This window comes from Morus notabilis, unplaced genomic scaffold (genome assembly GCF_000414095.1).
Source record: "Morus notabilis unplaced genomic scaffold, ASM41409v2 Scaffold294, whole genome shotgun sequence".
Taxonomy (NCBI): Eukaryota; Viridiplantae; Streptophyta; class Magnoliopsida; order Rosales; family Moraceae; genus Morus; species Morus notabilis.
In genome coordinates this window covers 235,634-261,743 of record NW_010365149.1, presented here as the reverse complement: position 1 = coordinate 261,743, position 26,110 = coordinate 235,634, and the positions used below count along the sequence as shown (strand labels likewise).

At 35.0% G+C, this 26,110-nt stretch overlaps 5 protein-coding genes across 5 annotated transcripts; 4 read left to right on the top strand and 1 right to left on the bottom strand.

The window, feature by feature from the left end:
* The first annotated feature begins 242 nt into the window (after positions 1-242).
* On the top strand, positions 243-1,427 carry LOC21394113 (putative uncharacterized protein DDB_G0277255). Its single transcript, XM_010107364.1, has one exon. It carries the CDS (start codon positions 243-245, stop codon positions 1,425-1,427), a length of 1,185 nt encoding a protein of 394 aa, XP_010105666.1.
* Positions 1,428-5,872: 4,445 nt separating this feature from the next.
* LOC21394112 (probable protein disulfide-isomerase A6) lies at positions 5,873-9,883 on the bottom strand. Its single transcript, XM_024171732.1, is given in 12 exon segments — positions 5,873-6,125; positions 6,487-6,586; positions 6,790-6,914; positions 6,997-7,153; positions 7,317-7,405; positions 7,515-7,542; positions 7,754-7,871; positions 8,260-8,315; positions 8,495-8,592; positions 8,934-9,018; positions 9,589-9,593; positions 9,596-9,883. Coding segments are annotated over 12 exon segments (1,086 nt in total). The 5' UTR covers positions 9,746-9,883; the 3' UTR covers positions 5,873-6,050.
* Positions 9,884-10,293: 410 nt separating this feature from the next.
* On the top strand, positions 10,294-14,307 carry LOC21394111 (zinc finger matrin-type protein 2). Its single transcript, XM_024171728.1, has 10 exons — positions 10,294-10,428; positions 10,677-10,745; positions 10,914-10,941; positions 11,074-11,150; positions 12,323-12,355; positions 13,085-13,163; positions 13,275-13,327; positions 13,607-13,667; positions 13,788-13,870; positions 13,998-14,307. Exons 1-10 carry the CDS (start codon positions 10,387-10,389, stop codon positions 14,085-14,087), a joined length of 615 nt encoding a protein of 204 aa, XP_024027496.1. The 5' UTR covers positions 10,294-10,386; the 3' UTR covers positions 14,088-14,307.
* An 872-nt stretch (positions 14,308-15,179) lies between these two features.
* On the top strand, positions 15,180-15,852 carry LOC112093411 (pentatricopeptide repeat-containing protein At1g09190-like). Its single transcript, XM_024171734.1, has 2 exons — positions 15,180-15,572; positions 15,787-15,852. The coding sequence occupies exons 1-2, from the start codon at positions 15,197-15,199 to the stop codon at positions 15,792-15,794; spliced, it is 384 nt and encodes a 127-aa protein (XP_024027502.1). The 5' UTR covers positions 15,180-15,196; the 3' UTR covers positions 15,795-15,852.
* Positions 15,197-16,660, top strand: LOC112093410 (pentatricopeptide repeat-containing protein At1g09190-like). Its single transcript, XM_024171733.1, has one exon. The coding sequence runs from the start codon at positions 16,097-16,099 to the stop codon at positions 16,655-16,657; it is 561 nt and encodes a 186-aa protein (XP_024027501.1). The 5' UTR covers positions 15,197-16,096; the 3' UTR covers positions 16,658-16,660.
* Positions 16,661-26,110: the final 9,450 nt, after the last annotated feature.

Below are 26,110 nucleotides of genomic sequence, written 5' to 3'. Positions count from 1 at the left end.
CTGAAAACTTAAATCGGTGACCTTAATTATTAAAAAATAAATAACTACTCCCGATTATAAACTTCCAAAACGAACAATTTTCGGCAAAAAGAAAAAAAAGAAAAAAGCTCAATGGCAATGGCATAGAGGAAATTTAACTCGAACTCCAAGTGCAAAATAAAAACTGCCAAAAGCTCTCCATCTATATCTTTTGCACTCAGCTCCACGCCGTAATCTCCGTTTCTTGCTTCCTCAAAACAACAATGAACCTCCAAGCTTCATCAAGTCCTCCTAACTCCAACAACAATGGCGACCCAAAACCAGACCTCCAAAACCCTAACAATGGCGAAACCACCGACTCCCCCGATCCCCACCCCCTCTTCGAGGACTTCGAGAGCGCCTGCTCCACTCCCTACGTCAGCGCTCCTTCCAGCCCCGGCCGCTGTACCTCCGGTGCCGCCGCCGGTGGCTTCTTCTACAGCGCTCCGGCGAGCCCAATGCACTTCGTTCTGACCTCAAACTCCGCCTCCTCTTCCTCCTCCTCCTCCGCCAACGACGCCGTCCCCCTCGGCTTCGAGTTCGAGCTCGGCCCGTCCGGGTCGGGCCCGACCCGGCCCATGAGCTCCGCCGACGAGCTCTTCCTCAACGGCAAGATCAGGCCGATGAAGCTCTCCACCCATCTCGAAAAGCCGCAGAGCCTCGCTCCATTGCTGGATCTCAACGACGACGTAGAAGAAGTTGTGGAGCTTTGTTTCGAAGCCGTTCGAGGAAGAGATCTGAGGCTCCGAGACAAATCGCTGCGGCGGAGAACTCGGTCCATGTCGCCTCTGAGATGCCCGAGCTCTCCATTCGAAAATGACGCGAAAATAGTATGTGATAATGTGGAGCAGAAGAAGAACGACGATCACGAAGAAGAAGAAGAAGAAGAAGAAGAAGAAGAAGAAGGGATTAGTATTAACAACACGCCTTCAGTTTCGGCTTCGTCTTCGAGGTCGTCTTCGGCCGGTAGAAACTCCAAGAGATGGTTGTTTCTGAAAGAGTTTCTCAGAAGCAAAAGCGAAGGAAGAAGCAACAACAAGTACTTTTGGTCCACCATGTCGTTTTCTTCCCAAGCCAAAGAGAAGAAGCCCATGAATACTACTAAAAACGACAACAATAACAACACCAATAATCCTAGTACTAGTAGTAACGTTAATGAGGTTTCATTGGATGCCCAGAAAGCGAAAAGAAGCGGGCAATCTTCGGCGAAAAAGGCGGTGAATGGAGTCGGGAAGAAGAAGACTTATGAGATGCACTACACTGCGAATAGAGCTCAAGCTGAGGAGATGAGGAAGAAGACTTACTTGCCTTATAGGCAAGGCTTGCTTGGGTGTCTGGGGTTCAGTTCAAAGGGTTATGGAGCTGTCAATGGCCTAGCTAGAACCTTGAATCCGGTATCTTCGAGGTAGATATTATTATATGATATGATATGATATGATATGATCTTCTTGGTTGTATTTGGAAATGCCCAAAAAAGAATGTAACTGTATAGATTTTTTTTTTCCTTTTTTGATTGGAGATTTGAAGATTATGTTATGATAATCTTTTGTAGTACTTGGTGTTGTTGGGTCTTCTTCGCTTTTTTTGTTTAAAAGAGTTGTCCCCCAAAAATGGGTTGGTCGAATTATGCTTTTTCCCCATTTGCGTTGTACAAGATGTGTGGAAAGTGTATACTATCATTATTTATTAGTGGAATTTATCATGATTTAGATCATGTATGTGTTCTGTTTTCATATCCGATACGTACTCACATGAATCAATTTTGCATTGAGAGATTCATATATGTGTGTGTGTGTGTATGATTGATGATATATTTTCTATGTAGTTTCCAAAAACCGATCTATATTTCACATTTTTATCCATGTGGGTTGGTGACATTAGGGGTTTTGGAAAACTGAAGAAAGTGAAAAAGAAAACCTTGGTGGTTAAAGGACATGGCTGGTTAGTAGTTGGTGGCCTTCACATGCTCATTTACATGCCAGATTCCTATTTACATTTGACTTGACTTTTCTTTTTTTTTTTTTCCTTTATTTATTTTATTTTCAGAATTACAGGGTAGGGTGCGAAATAATACCCTATAGTAAGGCGTAGCTCTAAACCATTAAATTTTAATTAAATATCTTTACATTACCATATATTTTAAATTTAATGCAATGTGCAGTTAAAAATTGATTTCATATTTTGTTTTTTTATTTTATATATCCTACTAGAATTTTTTTTGTTACTTTTGTTTATGGGTTAGGTGTGGGTAGGGGAGGCAATTCGTGTCACGTGTCGTGTTCGTGTTGTGTTTTGATTGTTTTTTTTTAATTTGCAGTCAACCCGAACACGACCCGTAACACGAAATTTTTTAAAAATCGCAACACGAACACGACACGACCACTTTACGAGTTGACACGACACGACCCGAAAATGACTCGTGACACGAAATTAACCCGTGAATCTGAAATTGACATAAAAATTGTATACTTTTATTTAGTTTTTTACATATTAGAAATAACTTAAAATTCATAACACACTAAATTACAATAACATCTATTGAAATTAAGTAAATAATATTATAAGATTTTGAGTATAACTATCATGATATCACAAGTTCATAATAAAATTTAAAATATGTAATGAAAAATATATGTATTTTTTAGTTTTTTATGAGTTTCGTGTCGTGTTCGGGTTTGGCGGGTCCAACCCGAAATTGACCTGTATTTTTCGTGTCAATTTCAGGTCGACCCAATTCTGACCCGAACCTTTTTTTCTCAACCCTAACCCATAAAATTCGTGTCGTTTTCGAGTCGTGTCATCGTGTCGTGACCCATATTGTCGGCCCTAAGTATGGGGAAGGGTTGGAGAGCATAAGAAGCTACTTATCTTAGAGCTATAATTTCGCACCAATTAACGATTGAAATCTAGGTGAAGTTAGGGAAAAGGCAGTTGAATTATGAGTATTTTACGACATTGGACGTGTTTATCCTAAGATTTGACATAAAGGAGCTTGAGATTGTGAGGCGTGATTTTTATTCTACTCTCTAATTAAACGAGGACATCAAGTTGTCGTTTTGCCTCTTTCAGGGATTATCTTTTGGAATATAGTAATTAGCATGTGTTTATTAGGTATCTGTCTATCTAGTTTTTATGAAAAACGCAATGGAAGAATTAAGACCTACTACGTCAATCTTGTTCGGTGGGGGATTAGCATCTGTTTCTTTTGACTTCGCTCATCTACACAGGTGCCCTTTGATTCATAGATTTAAACAAACAGAAATTTAAATTTTTGTTAAAATATACTGTAACAAAAATGTTTGAACCGTGAATCACAACTTCATGTTGATATCATCTTAACAATACAAAATAAAGTTCAATTTAGCATTCTTTAGAGAATACGGAAACTTTGAGTAAAAATGAAGATCGGATAAAAATTGTGTGAAAAAAAAAAAAAAAAACCAAACTTCCTTTTTCTTGTTACTGTTGTAGTTTGAAATTTTTGGTAAAAGTCTATGACCACCTAACCAGGCCCCCTATATTATGATCAGCAGCGGTGGGAATTTTAATGGGACGTTTAGTTTATGAATTTAAAACTGTGATTTATAATTCTGATTTTTAAAATTTAAATTTTTTGTGAGAGAAAAATAATGTAGAGAATTAAGAACTATGATTCAGAATCATAGACAAACCTTTAAAATAAACATCTCATAAAATTTATCCTAGAAAAAAAGAAAAAAAAGTTGAAAATTTTCCAGTCATGGTCCCCGTCTCCATTATTGTTCATGGGTTTCTTATCTAAATTTCTAATTTAATTCTAAGAATCCATTTTAAAAAAAAAAAGAAAAAAAAAAAAAAAGAAAGATGGCACATAGCTTGAGATGTACAGGAGAGAGATGTTTCAAGATTCTATGCATTGATCTATCACCTTCAATATGAACTCTGAATTTGTTGCTCAAACTTCTAACTCCTTTCACAATTGGTCCCCAATCCCATTTCCACACTTGTGACCCCATCTGAATATCTGGTCATTTTCATCACTACTTTGATTTCGCCTAGCATCCCAAAAGCAAAACACAAAAATGACCATTATATTAGCTCTCATAATCCTTTTCCATGATCCACGCTTGTAGGAGAAAAGAAAAGTAACAATGTGGAAAAGCTAAAAATGCATGATATTGAAAAAGAGGTGGCTGCAAATAATGCAGTGATAATACCAACAGAAAGAAATGCACAATGATATCCTCCATGAGTCAAGCAATTGTTTGACTATTTTGTTTATCATAATTAAAGTTTTGTTATATTGATTTTGGCATTTTTATTAGATCTACAGTTGTAATATTCGGTTCCATCAAATGAAAACAAAATCATTATTTTTAAAAAAATAGTACTAATAATCAAAAGTTCACAAAATAATGCAAGATATCACAGTTCCTTATACGTTACCGGAATGCATTGCTGCAAGACTAATTGGAACCACTTAAATAACACATTTTATTAGGTATAGAAACGAGCCACCAATTTAAGATTGCGATTGGTACACGGGTTTGGATAGAATTATTGCTAAGATTAAATTCTATTGGATTACATTGGACAATAACTTATATTATTCTATGTTTAGTTTAGGATTAAATTGAACTGTATTTTCCTTCGATTAAAAATTTGAGAATGATTAAATTATCAGAATTTTCAAAATATAGTTTATTTTCGATATCGTGATAAACAAAAAAAAAATTGTAAAACCAGATTAGTAAACTTAGCCTTTTGTATGGGACACGTAATAGCGGTACCACGGAGGGATTACTTTGAACTTTCAACTTCGAACTTTGGAGTTTGGGATTAATTATCCCCTCTCCATTTTGCAACTAAGCATGCGATTGGGATTGCTTATCCCAATTTCATGCCTTATCTAATGCACCAAAAAGGGCCCCTAGTGTTATATCACTTGACATTGTCTTTAATTCATCCATAAATAAATACCAGCGACGCATTAAAACAGAATTTAAGTGTTGTATGTCACTGCCACTGCCATGTAATTTATTGATGAATTTAAGACAAAGCAAGTGCGAATGAGGAACTCAGAATGATGGAAAGAATTGGACAGATTAAACCGTCCCGTCTAATAAAAATTCCAGCTGGTAAACAAAACCAAAAAATAAAAAATAAATAAAAAATAAAGAAAAAGAAAAAGAAAGAATTGAAGAATTATATACTACAGTCACGTCTCATGAAACTCAGGAGCATGGATAGTGGATAGGATTGTGAAAGCAGCCCCATTGTCGTCAAAAACAAAAGCACCCCCATTGTCTGTTTCCAAAATCCGAATAATGCTCACATGAATCTTGAACAAAAAGTCTCGAGAGTCTGTTCATTTCACCGATTCAAATTTTACTATAGTAAAAAACTCTTAGAAACAGTTACATCTAATTTTTTTACTACAACAAAAAACTCTCATATAGTCACATCTCAACTCGAATTAAAAATTCAAATTAACAAACTAAATGGACCTTACAGCAGTGTATTCTGCCACCATGGGCCAAAAGCCAAAAGTCGGCCCCACTTTCTGATTAAGGGCGTTGAATTACGCACGAGTTTTATGATCCATGTCATGTGATATTTCTAGCAAAAGAAAAAGATCCATGTAATATTTCACACAGAATCCTAGGTCGTTTAAAAATTCAGAGAGTTCCCAGAGTATCGGCTAGAAACCGGCAATTATAAATAAAACCACATCTGCCATCATCAAGTTATGCCTTGCTATGCCCAAAAAAGTTTATATTATACTAAGACATTCCATTCAAGAATACAAATGTTGTGTTGATTTTACCCAAAGCTATCCTCAACTGGTTACACTATTCAACTTCAAAGCGCAAAAAGATTAGCAACAGATTTGCATAGAGTACAGATTAGCAACAGATTTGCATAGAGTACAGCATAACGTTTACATTCCCAAGCTAAGAAAGAAGAAGATTGTGAGACATGAAATCTCTGGAACTATATTATGAAGATCTCCAAGCAAAATCACAGAATCCGCTACTTCTTTCGACGGCTGATTAATACGAGGCAAAGGTAGATAGAATATTCTTCTTGAGAGTGAACTCATCCGCCTTGCTTGGGCTGATTGATTGCTGGAAAAGAAAAAAAAAAATCTTCAATTAATGAAAGACATTTATGCACACCAAGTGCTATAAAACAAGAATCAAGATTCATCAATTAATGAAAGTTACATTATCAACACAGTTGTGAAACGAGGAGGACAACTCTGTAAGGAACAACTGATGCCAGTTGCTTGATGAGGAAAAAAAAAAAAAAAAAAAAAAACCCTGATGCCAGTTGCAGTCATCAGTATCAGTACCAGAAAAGTTCCAAACATATCCAGTAGAGTCCCGATTCTGAACCTACCGGTTTATTGTTCCGTAATGAGGTAAAAGTTTACTTGTCTGAAAAATGAACTTAACACAAAAGAAAAAAGAAAAGTATCAAGTATACCTTTTCAAGCATGCGTTCAAGTCGCTGAATTTCCTTCTTGGCGTAATCAGCACCTTTCTCTAGACTGTTCTTGGCAGCCTTAACATAGATCTTACTGTATCTGTAAATCAAAACAAAAGGTAACTGACAACACTAAAAAAACTGTAAAAACTTGCAATGTCACGAACAGTGTTGCGCTACTGTAATTGCTAATGATATAACAAAGAAATTAGTACAAGGGACAGCCACCAAATGTTCACATTTTCTGGTATGCGGCTTTTAAGTAATTTTCAACTACCCAAGAAAACAAGCGATTGTGTTAACCTTGCAGTGGCGCCCTTAAGCTTCTCAACTTCCTCCTCTAGCTTGGCGAGGATTTTCTTCTTCTCATCATTTCCAGCATTCACAAATTCCTTCACCAAGTCATTCAGCGCTACAACTATACCAGCCTACATCAAGACAGATAAAAATTGATAAGGAAATGGAAATACATTATGATCCAGTCAAAAATTGAATCAATATGTAACCAACTTTGGAAGTAAGTTGTCCTTTTCCATCTCTGCTAGTCCCACATTTCTCATTAATGAAAGTTACAAAATCATCTAAATCTCTGCCGCCATCATAATCTTCTCTGGCCTTGTTGCTTTTTGGGAAAAATTTCAACGTGGGATACCCACTTACTCCATACCTGCATAAGAAAGCATCTTAACATCAGACAAATCTATTTTCTCTAAATAGGAAGTTATTTACTGGGCATCTTGTCATAGTATAGGTACAGAATTTGATAGAATAGAGCACACCAGTATTTTATTATTATCAAAAAAGAAAAACATTTAAACTTTGTTACTCACTTTTCAGCCAAGTCCCTGTGTTTGTCAGCATCAACGTTAGCAATCACTACATCTTCCAACTTAAATGCTGATGCAACCTTCTCGTATATCTAGATAAAAGAAATGGACAATGAAGATATATTAGCAAATCAGTTGTTCAAGAATAATATAAAGATGTTTGCGAGCAAATTTTTTCAGCAGTTAGCAAGTTATACTTACAGGAGCAAGGGATTTGCAGTGGCTACACCTGAAATGAAGAGGGAATATTTTCAAAATCAGAGCCAAGGAAAAGCATTTTAGCAAACACCATGTGCCGATATTGACATTTTTTTTTCCACCTCCATTGGTTTAGTCAACAACTATGTCTCAAAGTACTCTCTCAAATGCAGTATACGAAAGAAACCATACAGAATAAGTACACCCGCAAAAGAAAAAAAGAACACGTTATATATCCTTACCATGGTGCATAGAACTCCACCAAAACATCCTTCTCGTTATTCAGGACGATTTCATCAAAGTCATGTGGTGTTAGTACCACTACATTAGATGGAACTGCAGCTATCTTCACATTGGTCCCTGTTTGCAAAGCATCATCAATCATATTCTACATAGACAAATGTCAAGAGTGCATGCAAAAGCAACTGGGCTAGAGTTGACACTGATCCATCGTGTGCAGAAATCAAAATCATATGAAATGATTCGGGATAATAGGAGAGACGATAGAAACAAACAATCAAAGCCACGCCCCTCCACACAGAAAATACACATTTTGGAGTTTCCACGGAAGAAAGTTGCTAGACATTTCGAACTCCAAGATGTTTGCCAAAGAGAAAGTTTTTAGAATCGAATTAGGATCTATTCACCAAAGTAAACCAAGACAAGAAGTGGACCTTCATTCTATCAGAACCACCTTAATCAACAAAGCATAATTGAAGACAAGTAAACTACAAGATCAGAGTAATACTTCCTTCCTTATTCACAAACTCAGCAAGAGCTTCAGCACCATGTGCACCTTCATACCTAAAACGGGTAAAAGGAGATCGGAAAATACTTAGGTTACAAATACTGAGAGCTACGAGTGTGGTGAATGTTTACATAATGAAATCTTAATGTACGCGATTTTACAGTCAATTCTTCTGGCTAAAAATTTCTGAAACCATTAAACCATTTCATGAGAAATAGAGGAAGAGTGCACTCACTTTTTGGGCTCAAGGAACCCTTTTGGAAACCACTGGATCGTGGGATATCCAGAAACACCATACTTACTGCAAAGACTTTTGTGCTCATCACAGTCCACCTACCGAAAACCAACACACACACACACACACACACACACACACACAGATATATCTTGTAAAAAATAAAATCATGAACTAAAATCTGACAGGAGAATCCACGATTACAAAAGGGTTAATACATGAACTTCTCAGGAACTTCAAGGAAGAAGGCTCTAATCATATCAATTAGCTGGAAGAATGGTTTGGTACTAATTACAAGGGTATCACTTGAGATGAAATACAGAATACATCCCATCAATTCATGAAATAATAAAATCATTTAAGAACCCTAAATTTGGAAATCTAGCATCAACCAAATTATCAACAATATGACAGGGATAAAATTAATTTGGGATCTGACCTTTCCTATTAGAACAGATTTTGCTTTCTTAAAACTTGCACCGAGCTTCTCATACTCCGGTGCAAGCTTCTTACAGTGCCCACACCTGCCATGCGAAGAGCGTAAATAATACCACAACAATTTCATCACGATATAATTCAAAAGCAGCCTACTCTAGCAAACATAAATTAATATACACAATTGAAAAACACTAAAAACTATAGACATCTATAGTGGACAATTTTGCAGAATGTGAGATGTTATTCAATTTCTCGTCAAGTTACGTTATGCTTTAGCATTACCATATATATATATATATATATATATAAAGCAGACAAAATACACATACGTGAACAAATTTCATAAATATCTAGCTTTTCAACGATCATCAGAAACATTTTATCCAAAAATCGATCAGAATTTCACCAAGAGTTTTCACAATTTCAATGGCTCGACGATCGATTCGTTAAACAGATCTAAAACGCAATCACAGCAACGGATCGAATCGGAAAAAGTCAACACAAACTACCACATAGACGTACGAAATTCTGTTCGGTCAGAAAGAATAAACAACTCCTCAAAAAGCAACAACACTTTCTTGTCATTTCTATCGTATTTCCTCAGAAACCAAACAGAAAACATTAGAGAAAAAAAAAAAAGGAAAGAAAATCTGTACCAGGGAGAGCGTAGAACTCGACGAGAGCGCCGCGATCTTGGCCGACCTCCTTGTCGAAGTTGCTCTCAGTGAGGACGACGACGTCGTCAGCGAAAACCGACGAGACAAAGAGCAAAGCTAGGGTTCTGATAACATAGAAGGACTTTGAGCTCAACATTATTCCTTTTTTTTATTCTCACTTCTGATTTTTCTTTCTGTTCTTTTTCCGGAAATGCTCTTGGTCAGTCTGGTCTCCCCTTATTTAGAGTCTGTTTCCCTTGGATTTTTCTTTAGCTTGGGCTTGGCCGGGATATGGAATGATCCTTGCCTTTGTCTTCTTTCACACGTCCTAGCCAAAATAAATAAACGACGGCAAAGCTTTAGGCTATAAACGATATGTCGTTTAGAGGCGGCTTCTAAAAAATCAGGCACTTTAAAACAGAGTACAGTTCGATGGCAATTATGAAAATAATCGTTCGTTTCAACTCAGGAAACGCAATGTCGTTTTTAATAACAGAGGATATTCTCTTTTGGCCCCAGACCCCATTTATCTTCCTTCAATATTCAATAATCTCCAGCGTCCCGACCTAATCAGAGACAATTGCTAAAATTCTTCAAATTTTTTTTTTCTTTTTTTTTCCTGGGAGTTTAAATTCTGTCTTTATCTGCTTGCTCGGAGTTTTTTTTTCATTTTTTTTTTTTTTTTTTTTTTTTTTTTTTCTGGGAGTTTAAATTCTGTCTTTATCTGCTTGCTCGGAGTTTTTTTTTTTCAATTACATTTCAACCGAACATCAATTTAGGTCTCGGAATTTCGCAGCCATGGCTCAAACCAGCAACAATGTCAGTCGAGTTTTTCGTTTGGTTATTTACTTCCCTAGCTCCGGCTTTCGATTTTCTTAGGTTTTATTAGATGATTATTAGTGAATATGAAATTCTTAATTTCTGTTTTTCCCTCTGTTCATATCGCACTTGGGTTGAGTTTTTTTACTCTCCCAAAATCTAGCCAAAAAAGGACTTATTTTTATTGATTATTATTATTTTTTTGGTTGTAAATTATCTAGTGTACAATTACGTAGCGGAATTTCAAGGTTTTGATTGTTTATGTTTAGGCACTTGGCGTTGATAACACCTTTAGAAGGAAATTTGATGGAGAAGAATATTTGGAACGAGCTCGGAGCGCGAAAGACAGAGGTTTTTTTTTTTTTTTTTTTTCACTTCAAAGTTTCTCAATTTATTTGTGTTTTGCTTTATCTTTTTTTTACTTCTTTTTTTGGGGGTTTTGCAATTGATTTGGGGCTCTTAGTGACATTTCTTTGCTAATTTGCTGAACTGAATTTTAATTTTAGGAGGCAGAGGGGAAAAATCAATCCAAATGTGAGTTGATTCATGATTGAGCTTTTTTTTTTTTTTTTTTTTTAAATATGAATTGGAACGGATTGATGAACCATTTGGACTGTAGAAAGATGGGTTTCAAGCGTTTTTGACATATCTTCTGTGCATCCAAAGGCCCTCCAGTGCAAAGAAAGCCATTGAAACATAGAGATTATGAAGTGGACCTTGAATCTCGCTTGGGAAAAACTCAAGTAAGTTGCTAGATCTTCATTTTATGTATTTTGTTGATATTGCTGAACTATTAGTTTTAGCACCGGCAATAAAATTTCTTGAGGAGTAAATTAGTTGCCGCTGCCACCGCTTGATATGCGAATGAACCTAATTCATTTCATGAGAGAGTCGGGGATTTCATTTTTTTCATTTTCGTATGCAACATACATGCTGAAGTTATGATTGTTGATTATTACTGATAGAGGGGTCAGAGAGTTGTTCTGTTGTCTAATCTTTCCTAGCAAGTATAGCTGCTTCAGAATTGAGATAGTGCACCAGCGGCTGGGACATGAAGAGCTACTACGCTTTAAATGGGGCGTCTATTTGGAGATGGTTATTAGTATTACAATGACTGTTACTTCATCTGAAGGAAGCTTTAATTCACATGTGAGACTATAGCAAAATTCTAGCCTCTCTAAAGGGCCTAACTACACATGCCTAGATGGAGGAAGGGAGACTACCAAAGAAAATGTTTTGAGAGTTAACATTTAATTCGTATTTTCTGCCGTTCTAAGTGTTGGGAATTAGATATGCCTTCTGGGGTTGGGTGGAAGTAAAATATCTTCAATTTAATACCTCTACTATAATTTAAGTTGCATTCTACAGCTTTGCAAGAAATTTTGGCGCTTGTTGATTTTGTTTTGGGACCACAATGAACCTGACATAAAATTGATTAATGGTCTACTCCAGGTTTTAAAGATGCGTGCTTGGTTTCCTAGTCTATCAAGGCCCTCTTTCTTCATTATTATCATTTTTTTTTCTGTCCTGTTTAAAACCTCTGGTCTAAGATTTTAGGATGCTTTTTCTTTTTCCAAGTAGCAATCGCAAGTTGTAAGACGCTGTAAACCAATTTTTTATGCGCATATAATTGAATATATTTTTTGTTATGTTCTCTTTTGTTTCTATTTTGCTTGGTGATTTATTTGCCATATAGTATTTTGTGTGTTTTTTTCTTTTTCCCTTTCGAATTTTCAAAGCTTGAGGTTAATAGTTTCAAATTAGCTTTCTTGTGGGTTTATTTATTTATTATTATTATTATTATTATTTTGCTCTGATCTTTCATATGGTTCGTATTATGTATTTGCTTTTTGTTAATAATTAGTTACTTATTTTTCTAGTGGTTCTTTTCTTATTTTTCAATTGTCTTTTGCAGGTTGTTACTCCTATAGCACCTCTCAGTCAACAGGTATCTTTTCATTTGTGCACTAGTTTTTGTTACTCCATTTTTTTCCCCCTGAAATACTATTAAATCTATTTAGATTATGTAATTCTGTCCTCCTTATATAACCTGAGGTAGATCTCTCTATGAGAGAAACATTACTGGATGTTTTCTCCTTCCCACTAAAATTGTGCATTAACTGACATGATGACGGTGGACCACAGTAGCTTTGTGGTAAACATAGCGCGAGATAGATCTCTTTCAGAGAGAGACACTACTAGATGTTTTCTCCTTCCCTGTGGATGTGGATCTCTCTAGTACTCTCTACATGAGGTTGATCTATCTAGAAGAGAGATATTCCTGGATATTTTCTCCTTCTCAGTAGAGCTAAGCATGAACTGACATGATGACAGTCGACCATAGTACCTTAGTGGTAACTATCTTCAAATGATTTTTATAAGTGAATCGTTACTTTGTTGGTTACAGTGATGGTTTATAAGGGGCAATTAGTAGGCCTTTTCGTTTGTGGTATGTGAAGTCGTTTGGCTTCTAATACCATCTAGAGTAGCATAAGATGATGCATTTCCTCTGAGTGAGGATGGTCGTATGATGCAGTCTTTAGCAGCACTGTAAGGAAAGAACTATGGTATCATTTGGTTGAGTTGAGTTTAGTTGTTATGTCAGCAGTGCTGTTATATTTAGACGTTTCTATCTGCTCAGTGTTTATGTGTTTGGGACGTATTTGGTTCTTTGCAGGCTGGATATTACTGTTCAGTTTGTGAATGTGTGGTAAAGGACTCTGCAAACTACTTGGATCATATAAATGGAAAGAAACGTATGTGATCATTCAATTTCTGTCTTTCTTTCTTTTTTGTTATTTCAATCTTTTAGATTCTTATTACTCTATCTATTTCTTTATTTATTTATCTGTCTATCTATCTTGTAGATCAAAGAGCTTTGGGTATGTCCATGCGAGTAGAGAGGGCATCTCTTAAACAGGTAGACTTGGTGAAAATGTTATTTACTTTTTTATTTAATTTATAATGAAGATGGAGTTTTTTTTTATTTTTTTTATTTTTTTTACCAAATACATGTTCTGCATGCCCTTCTAGGTCCTGGGTTTTTTTTTTTCCCCTTCAAGTAGGTGTATTTTTATTATATGGGGAGAAGGCTTACTGAAAAGTTTAGTCATTATGTTGCCTTGATACGTCAATTATTATTATTGCGCATTTGTGTGGGAATGATGTATGTGAAGCTGTGAATTTGGATGGCCTGCAGGTCCAGGAGAGATTTGAAGTTCTGAAGAAGAGGAAAGACCCTGGGAGCTTTTCAGAGCAAGGTAAGACTCTTAAGAAGTAAAAAGAGACCTTTTTACATTATAGATTTACCCCCAGTAGTTTGGTGCCTGAGGCTCGGAAAAGAATGGATAATTCATTTTTTGTTTGCTTTCTTCCCTTAGATCTTGATGAGCGGATTCTAAAGCAGCAGCAGGAAGAGGAGGAGCGGAAACGCCAGCGTCGAGAAAGGAAGAAAGAAAAGAAGGTTAGCATTACTGCTTTGGTTAAGAAATGAGCTCATTAAAGACTTGGGTTAAAACATAGAATGTTGAATTGATTCTCGTCACTTTTCCCGTGTTTTTTTTTTCTTCCCTCGTTTGTCTTGGTTCCAGAGAGAAAAGGCAGCAGAAGAGGAACCAGAAGTGGATCCTGATATTGCAGCTATGATGGGATTCGGGGGTTTCGGTTCATCGAAGAAGTAATTTCAGGAATAGCTTTCGCCAATGCAATTTTCAATAGCACTATTTGTATTTTATCCCTTGGTTAACTCAATGTTCTGTAGAGACAGCCAAATTCTAGATTGCAATGCAGACTTGTAAAATAGTTACTTTCCATTTTTTTTTTCTTGCTTGAAAAGAAACTTTTCATACACTAAATAGAGAATTGTTTTAAATTTATAAGGGGCTTAGTTGATGGTTTCTTTTGATCGTTTCTTACTTCAGTTTAAAGGAGGATGCAATGCTTTCTTTTCATAAAAAACAAAACAAAACAAAAAGGAGAATTTTGTAATGGTGTAATGAACTGCCAAATTAAATAATCAATATTAGAAGCAAAGAAGATTAAAAAAAAAAAACAAATAAAAGATTTGATGGTTACGTGTAATTGTTGTGAAAATTCTAGCAGCATCACTACTAAAGACAGACAATCCCTACATTCTTATTCTACCAAAAAAAAAAAAAAAACTTTTTACAAGTATCTACTATGACTTTTTTGGCAAAATATTTGAATTTTAGAGTTGTTTTTATTTTGTTCAACTTTAAAAATTCTCATTTTATTCTTGAAATTTTGAATTGTTTTTATTAATTCCTTTTGATGTAGTTTTTATTAAAAACATATAGAAAAAGAAAAATTAACTATGATCATATAGTTTTTATCTATTTTTTTTTAACAAAAATCTAAAGGTCATGTGATTGTATTCTCATTTTTTTTTTTATCTATTTTTAACATAAATTACAATAAAAGTGATTAAGTGAGAAAAAATTCAAAAGACAATGACAGTGTTTAGAGTTAATAAAATAAATTAAAAATGACTTTAAAATTTAAGAGACAAATTAATAATAACACAAAATGTAAGAAATAAATTAGGAATAATACTAAAATTTAAAAGATAAATTAAAAATAATTTTAAAATTTAAAAACACCAGTAATAATAATCCTAAATATTACAATGGTCCAATTGCAATTGTGCCTTCTCATTTTCAGTCCTCTTAGTTCCGGCCAACATTGGGCAACATATCAAATTTCAGTTAAAACTGTGGGAAGTAATTCCTCTGATCAAACCCAGTCATGCCCAGGAGAGACTGAAAAAGCCATGGGCAAGGCTTGTCGCAGGGCCGAACGGAGAATCCTCCGCCTCCTCCACGGCCACAAAACCCGGAAACAGCTCCCGGAAATTCACGCCCACTTCCTCCGCCACCGTCTCGACCAGTCCAACCAAGTCCTCGCCCACTTCGTCTCTGTTTGCGGGTCTGTGAACAAAATGCGGTACGCGAATAGCGTCTTCAGCCGCTCCGAAAACCCGAACATGTTGCTTTTCAACTCCATGATCAAGGGCCACTCCGTGTGCGGCCCGTTTGAGCAGTCTCTGCGATTATTTTCGGTCATGAAAAGCCGTGGCGTTTGGCCCGACGAGTACACTTTTGTGCCGTTGCTCAAGGCTTGTTCGAGTCTGCGCGAGTACCGGACAGGTCAGTGCGTTCGTTCCCAAGTTTTTCGAGGTGGGTTCGAGTGTTTCGGGTCAATACAGATTGGGATTGTTGAGTTGTGCGTGAGTTGTTTGAGGATGGATGATGCAAAGAAGATGTTTGATGAAATGCCTCGCAGAGATGTGATTGTTTGGAATTTGATGGTTCGCGGATTTTGCAAGGCTGGTAATGTTTATGTGGGTTTGGATCTTTTCAGGCAAATGAGCCACAGGAGTGTCGTTTCTTGGAACTCGATGATTTCTTGCTTGGCGCAGAGTGGGCGGGATGGTGAAGCTGTAGTACTTTTTGGTCAAATGTGAGATCAGGGGTTTGAACCGGATGAGGCGACTGTGGTGGCGGTGTTGCCTGTTTGTGCTCGTTTAGGCTCTGTTGATGTTGGGCAATGGATACATTCTTATGCAGATTCTAGAGGACTTTTGCGAGAAGTTATTTCTGTGGGGAATTCACTCGTAGATTTCTACTGCAAATGTGGGGATTTAGGATCTGCTTCTAGTATTTTTAACCGAATGCATCGCAAAGATGTTGTTTCCTGGAACGTGATGATTTCAGGTTTGGCTTTTAACGGGGAGGGTCAACGTGGGGTCGAGTTGTTTGAGGAGATGGTGGAGAAAGCGATGAACCCCAATGAGGCGATTTTCGTTGCGGTTTTAGCATGTTGTGCGCATGCAGGTTTGGTAGAAAAAGGACGGCATGTGTTTGCTTTGATGAATCGACGTCATAAAATTAGGCCTAAACTTGAGCATTATGGATGTATGGTTGATATTCTTGGCCGAGGCGGATGTGTGAAGGAGGCTCATGACCTGATCAGAAGCATGCCCATTAAGCCAAATGCCGCTTTATGGGGATCATTACTCAGTTCTTGCCGTACCTATGGAGATTTGGAACTTGCAGAGATTGCACTTAACGAGCTTATTAATCTTGAACCATGGAATTCTGGTAATTACATTTTGTTGTCAAATATGTATGCAGAGGAAGGAAGATGGGATAAAGTTGAAAAGGTCAGAGATTTGATGAAGGAAAAATGTGTCAAGAAAGCGTCTGGACAAAGTTCTGTTGGGTTCGGATGATTAAAACATGCTTGTGTGACATGAAAGTCTCTTGTTTTTGGCTGGAATTCAATGTTCATGTAGTCGTTATTTGTTTCATTACTTTCTCGTGAGACAACCATAACAGTGTAAAAAGTTGACATTTGGGAAGTAGAAGACGTATGCGTCGCATAGCCTCTATGGTGTTCTCTTCTGGTCTAAAATGTATGAAACTTTTCTTTGGGGTCATGAATGTCCGGTTTTATTCTTTCAGTGAACCTCTCGAGGCTGTTTCAGGCTTACAAGTTAGGCATGTATTTAAACCATAATCTCTTTCATGAATTTTCAATAGGATACATTGCACTATTTACCTCAAAAGTACTTCAGAATCAGGAATAGTGATTTGGCACTTTCTGACTGTGGAATTCAGAATTATCGTTTTCAGAGAAGACATGAACTTATCAAACTTTATCGATATACTGTGGCTTCCTACGTACACATTGTACATTCACCAAAATCCAGCTAGTAATAGACCACAAAGTAAGCATATATAAATTTTTCGATAGTTAGTATCTTGATAATTTCCATTGTGTTTCTTATGTAGTACAAAGCCAAGCATGTTTGTCAACTCCGTATATAAATCTAAGCGCACCCTTTTGATTTCCCAGCTAGAGAAACAGGAACGGTACATCCTAGAGAGCAGTGCTCAGCTTGGCAGTAGGTTAAGCGATTGCACTTCACCTTGTTGGAAATGTCAGAACAAGATGAAGACAGACCACCCTGAAATCACCAACACATAGAAGATGATCGATCTCTTCAACCTTCCTGTATTGCTTGTTTCACCTTGTGCAAATCCTCCAAAGTTGAATATCCCTACATCACAAAGAAACTCTCCTCAAATTTAAGATCTCACTTTTGTGAACTTGTCTAGTAATTTCCAGAACTTTTTCCATGCCTAAGTCCATATAAAACTTGGAAGTATAAAGATTTTTAATAGATTTAAAGATGTTACTTGATGATAATTTGATCTGAATTTCTTTTTGATACATTTAACGTTCACCTCGTTGATGGTTGTAGGTGCAGCCAAGGTTGATTGCGCCTCTTCTGTCGCGTACAGTGGCCTTATTTAGAACAAGAAGTTTGAGACAATATTGTCAACACAATTGAGCACCAATTGTGTCTCAGTCAGGCAAGGTCAATTGCAGAACAAGTCAAGTGCTTGAGGAGGGACATTGATGCTTCCACTCTGGTCTAGTCTATAGGCCTCATTACAATCAGAATATATCTCAACAAATAAATGGTTGAATCAAGTTAGGGAACAAAAATGAAAAATCAAGTATGTTCTTTAAAAAAAGAAAAAAAAATGAAACTAAATATGTGATTAATTTCTACTCACAAACTTGTCATTGAAACAGGTCAAGGCTTTCTCAAACATTTGTACCGGATTGTCCTCTGCTGCACATCCTGTTATATATTCCAATACTCAACGTATAGAAGCATGAAATGTAACGTGACATTTGTTCAACTTAAAACGTTTAAAAGGTATAAACAATGGTTTGAATAGCTAATTTCTTGGTCTTAAACACGTTCAACATAAGTGTTACGTGAGATAAATGTTACGCTTTTTACTTCTATTTATTACATATAAATTGTAATATGATCCCGCCATATGTGTATATGCGTGTGTGTGTTAAGGAAACGAATCAACAAAATATGATGATAACGAGGATACTGAAAGCTGGCAAGCAAAACGACACGTCATTTTTATGGGAAGCAAAACGACACATCGTTTTTCATGGGAAGCAAAATGACACGTCGTTTTTCATGGGAAGCAAAATGACACGAGTCATTTTTCATGGGCAGCAAAATGACACTTGTCGTTTTTCTAGCTAATCAAAACGACACGTCATTTTTCATGGGAAGAAAAACGACACATCATTTTTCATTGGCACCAAAACGACACGACGTTTTCCATGGGCAGCAAAACAAAACGTCATTTTTCATGGGATAAACCCCAAACCCAAAAACCCTATGTAATGACTGAGAAAATCTCAGACTTTAAATAATACAATTTATTTATTTAAGCTAAGGATTTTTCTAGAAAATATTATGTGACTGAAGGATTTATGGAATTAATATCTGTATTCTTAAATTCTGTAGCAGATTTCATGTTAAGTTCATGTTTTGATCAAGTAAATTCGATCGATAAATTCTTGCCGTACATTAAGGCGGAATAATTTTCAATACAAGTATAGTTTGAGAATCTTAATTTCAAGAATCTCCAAGTACAGCATGATGTTAGCAGCGTATAAAGAAACGCACTGACATTTTAAAAGAAGAGAAAATCCTTAATTGCCAGACAGCTAGGTTAAAGTCACAAGATAAATACCCATAGCAAAAGGGTACAATGTGAGCTCGGGAGTTGACACCGTCAGAAACAATGTCATTCCCGGGATATAATGCAGAAAGGTTAAATTTAGAATTTGTTCAGTCTAGAATTAATTTCAAGACTTGAAACAATTCAAGATATTACACAAGTAAGAATTTAATATGATCTCAAAGTAATCAAGGATTTAACATTGAACTGTAAATAAGCAGTAGAAAAGAAACCGTCAGAAACTAGAATTTTTAAAGTACTTCCTTACAATCAGTATGATTTTTATCTGATTCAAAGGAAACTTAAGAGATGAGACAAAAGTACAAGGGGTAGGTTAGGATTTGGTAGGATGACATATGTGATTTGATGGGGGTAAGTGAAGATAAATCATGACATATGTGATTTGATAGGAGTTAGTGAAGAGAAATCATGACCTAGGTGATTTGATGGGAGTTAGTGAAGAGAAATCATGACCTATGTAATAAAATTTCTCCTCTTCTTTTCCCCACACTAGAACCAGCCAAGCTTAGGAAATGAGAGCCAACATTAGCTAGTTGAGTGTGCTAGAAAGTTACAAGTTAAGGTGTGATGTGATGGTGGTGGTTAAAGGGGAAATCATGGCATATTTGCTTCAATTTTTCTCCACCTAGAACCGGCCATGATTTAGGGGAATTGAACCAAAATTTGGTTGATTAAGGGAGTTGAGGTGGTGTTAATAAAAAATAATTTCCAAGTTGCCTATAAAAGGAACCATCATAGGATAAGCCTCATTTTTTCTCCTCTCATTTTTCCCACACTAAAATCCGGCCATACCACACTCCTCCATTCTCTCTCAAATATTTTCTCCCACTCTCCCAATCTTGAGCCACTAGCAAACCATAGAAGAAGAAGAAGGATATCAAAGGGTCTAGGAGGAGACTAGTCAAGCATTCCCCCAAGGGTAAAAAAACTATAAACCCTCTCTTTTTATGTTCTAGTGAAGTTTGAGATGTATAACTATTCTTCTCAAATTTTCTTATACTCCTCTAGTTCCAAGCCATTAACAAACCTTAGAGGAAGAAGAAGGTGATCAAAGGACCCTAGGAGAAGCCTAACCAATGACTTTCTTCAATGGTATAAATTCTAAAACCTTACTCTCTATTTTCCATTCTAGCAAAGTTTAAGTTTGAGAATCCATTGATGTAAATTTATGATTCTCAAAGAAATAAGTTGTAATAAGGGTGTGTGAGTTTTATATTGGTTTTGTGAGTTTGAGGTTAGTTTGATTAGCAATATGGGGTATGTTTATGTTTAGTTGAAGTTGCTTATTTTCGATTGGAGGAAAAAATTTTGAACGCGAAAATGAGGACCATAGAGCGAGATTTTTTGATGTTTCAAAGATTGAACTTATAGCCCTCGATGTTTTGAACATTTTCAGTTTAACTCTAAAAGCAAGTTTGTAGCCATTTTACAAAAAAACGGACAGGCTGTCCAACACAGTTTCAAAAAGAAAATTTTTGCTACAACATTACTATAGCATCCGCAACATTATAAAAGATTACTGTAGCATTTCCTACAGCAAAAGAAAAAAAATAGCAGCTACTGTTTTCAGCCAAACGAGGCCTTTAGAAGTTGAATTTCAACTTTCACCAAAAATGACAATTTTAGATCTCGATAAGATGAAGAATTGTCAGGAAGAACACATTTTTGAAATCTGACTCTATGATGCAGTAAAACGCAGATTTCAGAAACTATACAGTTTTAACGAAACAAAACTAACACACTGTATTCATCCAAAAAAAGTGCTACTTGTTGCATTAATTCCTAACAATTATATATTAATTTCAGAATGCAAAATATAAATAAAACTATAAATTTTTTACCCATCCTGGCCCTTGACCTGGCGCCTGGGAGCCCCAATACGCTGGCTGGGGGCATTTTAACAGCAATTTACTTTTTTTGTCATTCTTTGAGTCTATTTTTTTGGTACGCCTAGAAAAATGTAGGGATCATGTCTACAAAATTTTATTATTTTTTGACGCTATTTTTATTTTATTATATTTTTTAAAGACGAAAATAAAGAAAATCATAAAAAATAGAATATTCATCAAAAAATTGTGTCTCTTGTTCCATTAATTTGAAAAATCCTATATTAATTTTAGAATGCAGAACATAAATAAAAATATAAATTTTTGACCCATCCCGGCCCCTGAGTTGGCCCCTGGACACCCCGCGACGCGGGCCGGGGGCTTTCTGACAGCGTTTTACTTTCTTTGTCATTTTTGAAGGCCAATTTTTTCTGGCATGCCTAGAAAATGTAAGGATTTTGTCTGTAAAATTTTATTATTTTTTGACGTTGGTTTTATGTTATTATATATTTTAAATTCAAAAAATAAGTAAAATCATAAAAAAAGATACTATTCATCAAAAAATAGTGTCGCTTATTGCATTAATTCCTAAAAATCATATATTAATTTTAGAATGCAAGACATAAATAAAAATATAAATTTTTGACCCATCCCGGCCCAACAATTGGCCCTTGGGCACCCCACTACGCGGGCCAGGGGCATTTTCACAGCATTTTACTTTTTTGTCACTTTTTGTGGTCATTTTGTTCTGCCATGCCTAGAAAAATATAAGCATCATGTCTGCAAAATTTTATTATTTTTTTATGTCATTTTTATTATATTATATTTTTTAAAGATGAAAAATAAAAAAATCATAAAAAATATAATATTCATCAAAAAATGGTGCCGCTTGTTGCATTAATTACTAAAAATCATATCTTAATTTTAGAATGCAAAACATAAATACAAATACAAATTTTTTACCTATCCTGGCCCGTGTACGCCTCACTACACTGGCCGGGGGCTTTTTGACAGCGTTTTACTTTTTTGTCATTTTTTGCGGCCATTTTATGGAGGCAAGCCCAAAAAAATGAAAGAATTGTGTCGGAAAAATTTCATAATTTTTTTCACATCATTTTTATTTTCTTTTCTTTTTCAAATATGAAAAATAAGGAAAATCATAAAAATTAGAATATTCATCAAAAATAGGTTCTGCCTATTGCATTAATTCTTAAAAATTATATATCAATTTTTTAATGCAAAACAAAAATGAAAATGTAAAGTTTTGTCATATCCCGGCCCCTTGGCGCCCCACTACGCAAGCGGACGGCTTTTCGACAACGTTTTACTTTGTTTGTCATTTTTGTTTGCCATTTTTTGCGGCCATCCCCAGAAAAATGTAAGGATCGTGTCTGCAAAATTTCATAGCTATTTGAGGTCGTTTTTATTTTATTTTATTTTTCAAATACAAAAATAAGGAAAATCATAAAAAAAATAGAATATTCATCTGAAAATAGTGCCACTTGTTGCATTAATTCCTAAAAATCATATATTAATTTTAGAATGTAAAACATAAATAAAAATGTATATTTTTGACCCATCACGGCCCTTGGGCTGCCCTACTACGCGGGCCGGTGGCTTTTTGATTGAGTTTTACTTTTGTTGTCAGTTTTTGAGCCCATTTTTTTTCTGGCATGCATCGAAAAATGTAAGGATCGTTTCTTCAAAATTTCATTATTTTTTTATTTTATTTTTATTTTGTTATATTTTTTAAAGATGAAAAATAAAGAAAATCATAAAAAAGAAAATATTCATCAAAAAATGGTGCCGCGTATTTCATTAATTCTTAAAAATCATATATTAATTTTAGATTGCAAAACATAAAAAATATTTAAATTTTTGACCCATCCCAGTCCTTGAGCTGGCCCTTGGGCACCCCACAATGTGGGCCGGAGGCCTTTTGACAGTGTTTTACTTTTTTTTTCATTTTTTGAGGCTATTTTTTCTAACATGCCTAGAAAAATGTAAGGATCGTGTCTGTAAAATTTCATTATTTTTTGACGTCATTTTTGTTTTATTATATATGTTAAAGACGAAAAATAAAGAAAATCATAAAACATAGAATATCCACCAAAATGGTGCCCCTTGTTGCATTAATTCCTAAAAATCCTATATTAATTTAAGAATGCAAAACATAAATAAAAGTGTAAATTTTTTACCCATCCCGGCCCCTAAGCTGGCCCCTGGGCGCCCCACTACGCGGGTCGGGGGCTTTTGGAGAGCGTTTTACTTTTTTTTTAGGCCATTTTTTTCTGACATCCTTAGAAAAATATAAGGATCTTGTATGCATTATTTTTTGACGTCATTTTACTTTTATTATAGTTTTTAAAGACAAAAAATAAAGAAAATTATAAAAAATAGAATATTTATCAAAAAATGGTACCGCTTAATGCATTAATTTCTAAAATTCATAAATTAATTTTAGAATACAAAATATAAATAAAAATGTAAATTTTTCACTCATTTCGGCCCCTGAACGGGCCCCTGGAAGCCCCACTACGCGGGCCGGGGGCTATTTGACAGCGTTTACTTTTTTTTGTCATTTCTTGTGGCCATTTTTTTCTGTCATGCCTAAAAACATGTAAGCATTGTGTCTGTAAAATTTCATTATTTTTTGACGTCATTTTTATTTTATTATATTTTGTAAAGTCAAAAAATAAAAAAATCATAAAAAATAGAATATTCATTAATAAATGATGCCGCTTGTTGCATTAATTCCTAAAAATCATATATTAATTTTAGAATGCACAATATAAATAAAAATGTAAATTTTTTACCCATCCCAGCCCCTGACCTAGCCCCTGGTCGCCCTATTATGTGAGCCGGGGGATTTTTGACAGCGTTTTTCTTTTTTTCATTTTTTGAGGCCATTTTTTTCTAGCATGCCTAGAGAAATGTAATGATCGTGTCTGTAAAATTTCATTATTTTTGACGTCGTTTTTAATTTCTTATACTTTTTAACTACAAAAAATAAAGAAAATAAAACAAATAGAATATTCATCCAAAAATGGTGCCGCATGTTGCATTAATTCCTAAAAATCATATATTAGTTTTAGAATGCAAAATATAAAAAAAATGTAAATATTTGACTCAACCCGGCCACTGAGCTGGGCCCTGTGCACCCCATTATGAGGGCTGGGGGCGTTTTGACAGCTTCTTACTTTTTTGTCATTTTTTGAGGCCATTTTTTTCTGACATGCCTAGAAAAATGTAAAGATCATTTCTGTAAAATTTTATTATTTTTTAACCTCATTTTTTTTATTATATTTTTTAAAGACAAAAAATAAAGAAAATCATAAAAAATAGAATATTCATTAAAAAATAGTGTCGCTTGTTGCATTAATTCCTAAAAATCATATATAAATTTTTGAATCTAAAAAATAAATAAAAATGTAAATTCTTGACCCACCTCGGCCCCTGAAATGGCCCCTGGGCACCCCACTACGTGGGCCGGGGGCTTTTTGACAGCGTTTTACTTTTTTGTCATTTCCTGGGGCCACTTTTTTTCTGGAATGCCTAGAAAATTGTAAGGATCATGGCTGCAAAATTTCATTACTTTTTGACATCATTTTTGTTTTATAATATTTTTTAAAGATGAAAAAAAAGAAAATAATAAAAATTGAATATTCATCAAAAAATGATGCTGCTTGATGCATTAATTTCTAAAAATCATATATTAACTTTAGAATACAAATTGTAGATAAAACTGAAAATTTTTTACCCATCTTGGCCCTTGAGCTAGCCCCTAGGCGCCATACTACGTGGGCCGAGGGCTTTCTCACAGCGTTTTACTTTTTTTTGATTTTTTAGGCCCTCTTTCTCTGGAATGCCTAGAAAAATGTAAGGATCGTGTCTGTAAAATTTCATTATTTTTTCACGTCGTTTTTGTTTTATTATATTTTTTAAAGATGAAAAATAAAGAAAATCATAAAAAAATAGAATATTCATCCAAAAATAGTGCCCCTTGTTGCATTAATTCCTAAAAATTATATATTAATTTCAGAGTGCAAAATATAAATAAAAATATAAATTTTTGACCCATCCTGTCCCCTGACCTGGTCCATGGGAGCCACAATACGCTGGCTGGGGGCATTTTGACAGCAATTTACTTTTCTTGTCATTCTTCGAGTCCATTTTTTTTTCGTACACCTAGAAAAATGTAGGGATCATGTCCGCAAAATTTATTATTTTTTGGCGTCATTTTTATTTTATTATATATTTTAAAGACAAAAATAAAGAAAATCATAAAAAATAGAATATTCATCAAAAAATAGTGCCGCTTATTGCATTTATGCCTAAAAATCTTATATTAATTTTAGAATGCAAGACATAAAGAAAAATATAAATTGTTCACCCATCCTGGCCCAAGAGTTGGCCCCTGGGCGCCCCACTACGCGGGCCGGGGGCTTTTTGACAGCGTTTTACTTTTTTATCACTTTTTGTGGCCATTTTGTTCTGCCATGCCTAGAAAAATATTCGGATCGTGTGTGCAAAATTTCATTATTTTTTTACGTCATTTTTATTTTACTATATTTTTTAAATACGAAAATAAAGAAAATCATAAAAATAGAATATTCATCAAAAAATGGTGCCGCTTGTTGCATTAATTCCTAAAAATCATATATTACTTTTAGAATACAAAATATAAATAAAGCTATAAATTTTTTACCCATCCAGGCTCCAGAGCTGGCACCTGGACACCCCACTACGCGGACCCGGGACTTTTTGACAATGTTTTACTTTGTTTGTCATTTTTTGAGGCTTTTCTTTCTCACATGCCTGGAAAAATGTAAGGATCGTGTCTACAAAACTTCAATATTTTTCGACGTCAGTTTTGTTTTATTATATTTTTTAAGGACGAAAAATAAAGAAAATCATAAAAAATTGAATATTCATCAAAATATGGTGCTGCTTGTTGCATTAATTCCTAAAGATAATATGTTAATTTTAGAATACAAAACATAAATAAAAATTAAAATGTTTGACGTATCCCGTCCCCTGAGCTGGCCCTTGGGCTCCCTACTACGCAGACCGGGGGCTTTCTCACAACATTTTACTTTTTTGTCATTTTTTGAATCTTTTTTTTTCTGGCATGTCTAGAAAAATGTAAGGATAGTGCCTCCAAAATTTCATTTTTTTACGTCATTTTTATTTTATTATATTTTTTAAACACGAAAAATAAAGAAAATCATAACAACTAATATATTCATCAAAAAATGGCCCGCTTGTTGC

Bases quoted from the DNA above. Each gene is read 5' to 3' on its own strand.
- LOC21394113 (XM_010107364.1), top strand. From the start codon at position 243: ATGAACCTCCAAGCTTCATCAAGTCCTCCTAACTCCAACAACAATGGC.
- LOC21394111 (XM_024171728.1), top strand. From the start codon at position 10,387: ATGGCTCAAACCAGCAACAATGTCAGTCGAGTTTTTCGTTTG. The intron at 10,746-10,913 runs GCGAAAGACAGA...TTTTAATTTTAG, and splicing joins ATTTGGAACGAGCTCGGAGC to GAGGCAGAGGGGAAAAATCA. The intron at 12,356-13,084 runs GTATCTTTTCAT...GGTTCTTTGCAG, and splicing joins TAGCACCTCTCAGTCAACAG to GCTGGATATTACTGTTCAGT.
- LOC112093411 (XM_024171734.1), top strand. From the start codon at position 15,197: ATGGGCAAGGCTTGTCGCAGGGCCGAACGGAGAATCCTCCGCCTCCTC.
- LOC112093410 (XM_024171733.1), top strand. From the start codon at position 16,097: ATGCATCGCAAAGATGTTGTTTCCTGGAACGTGATGATTTCAGGTTTG.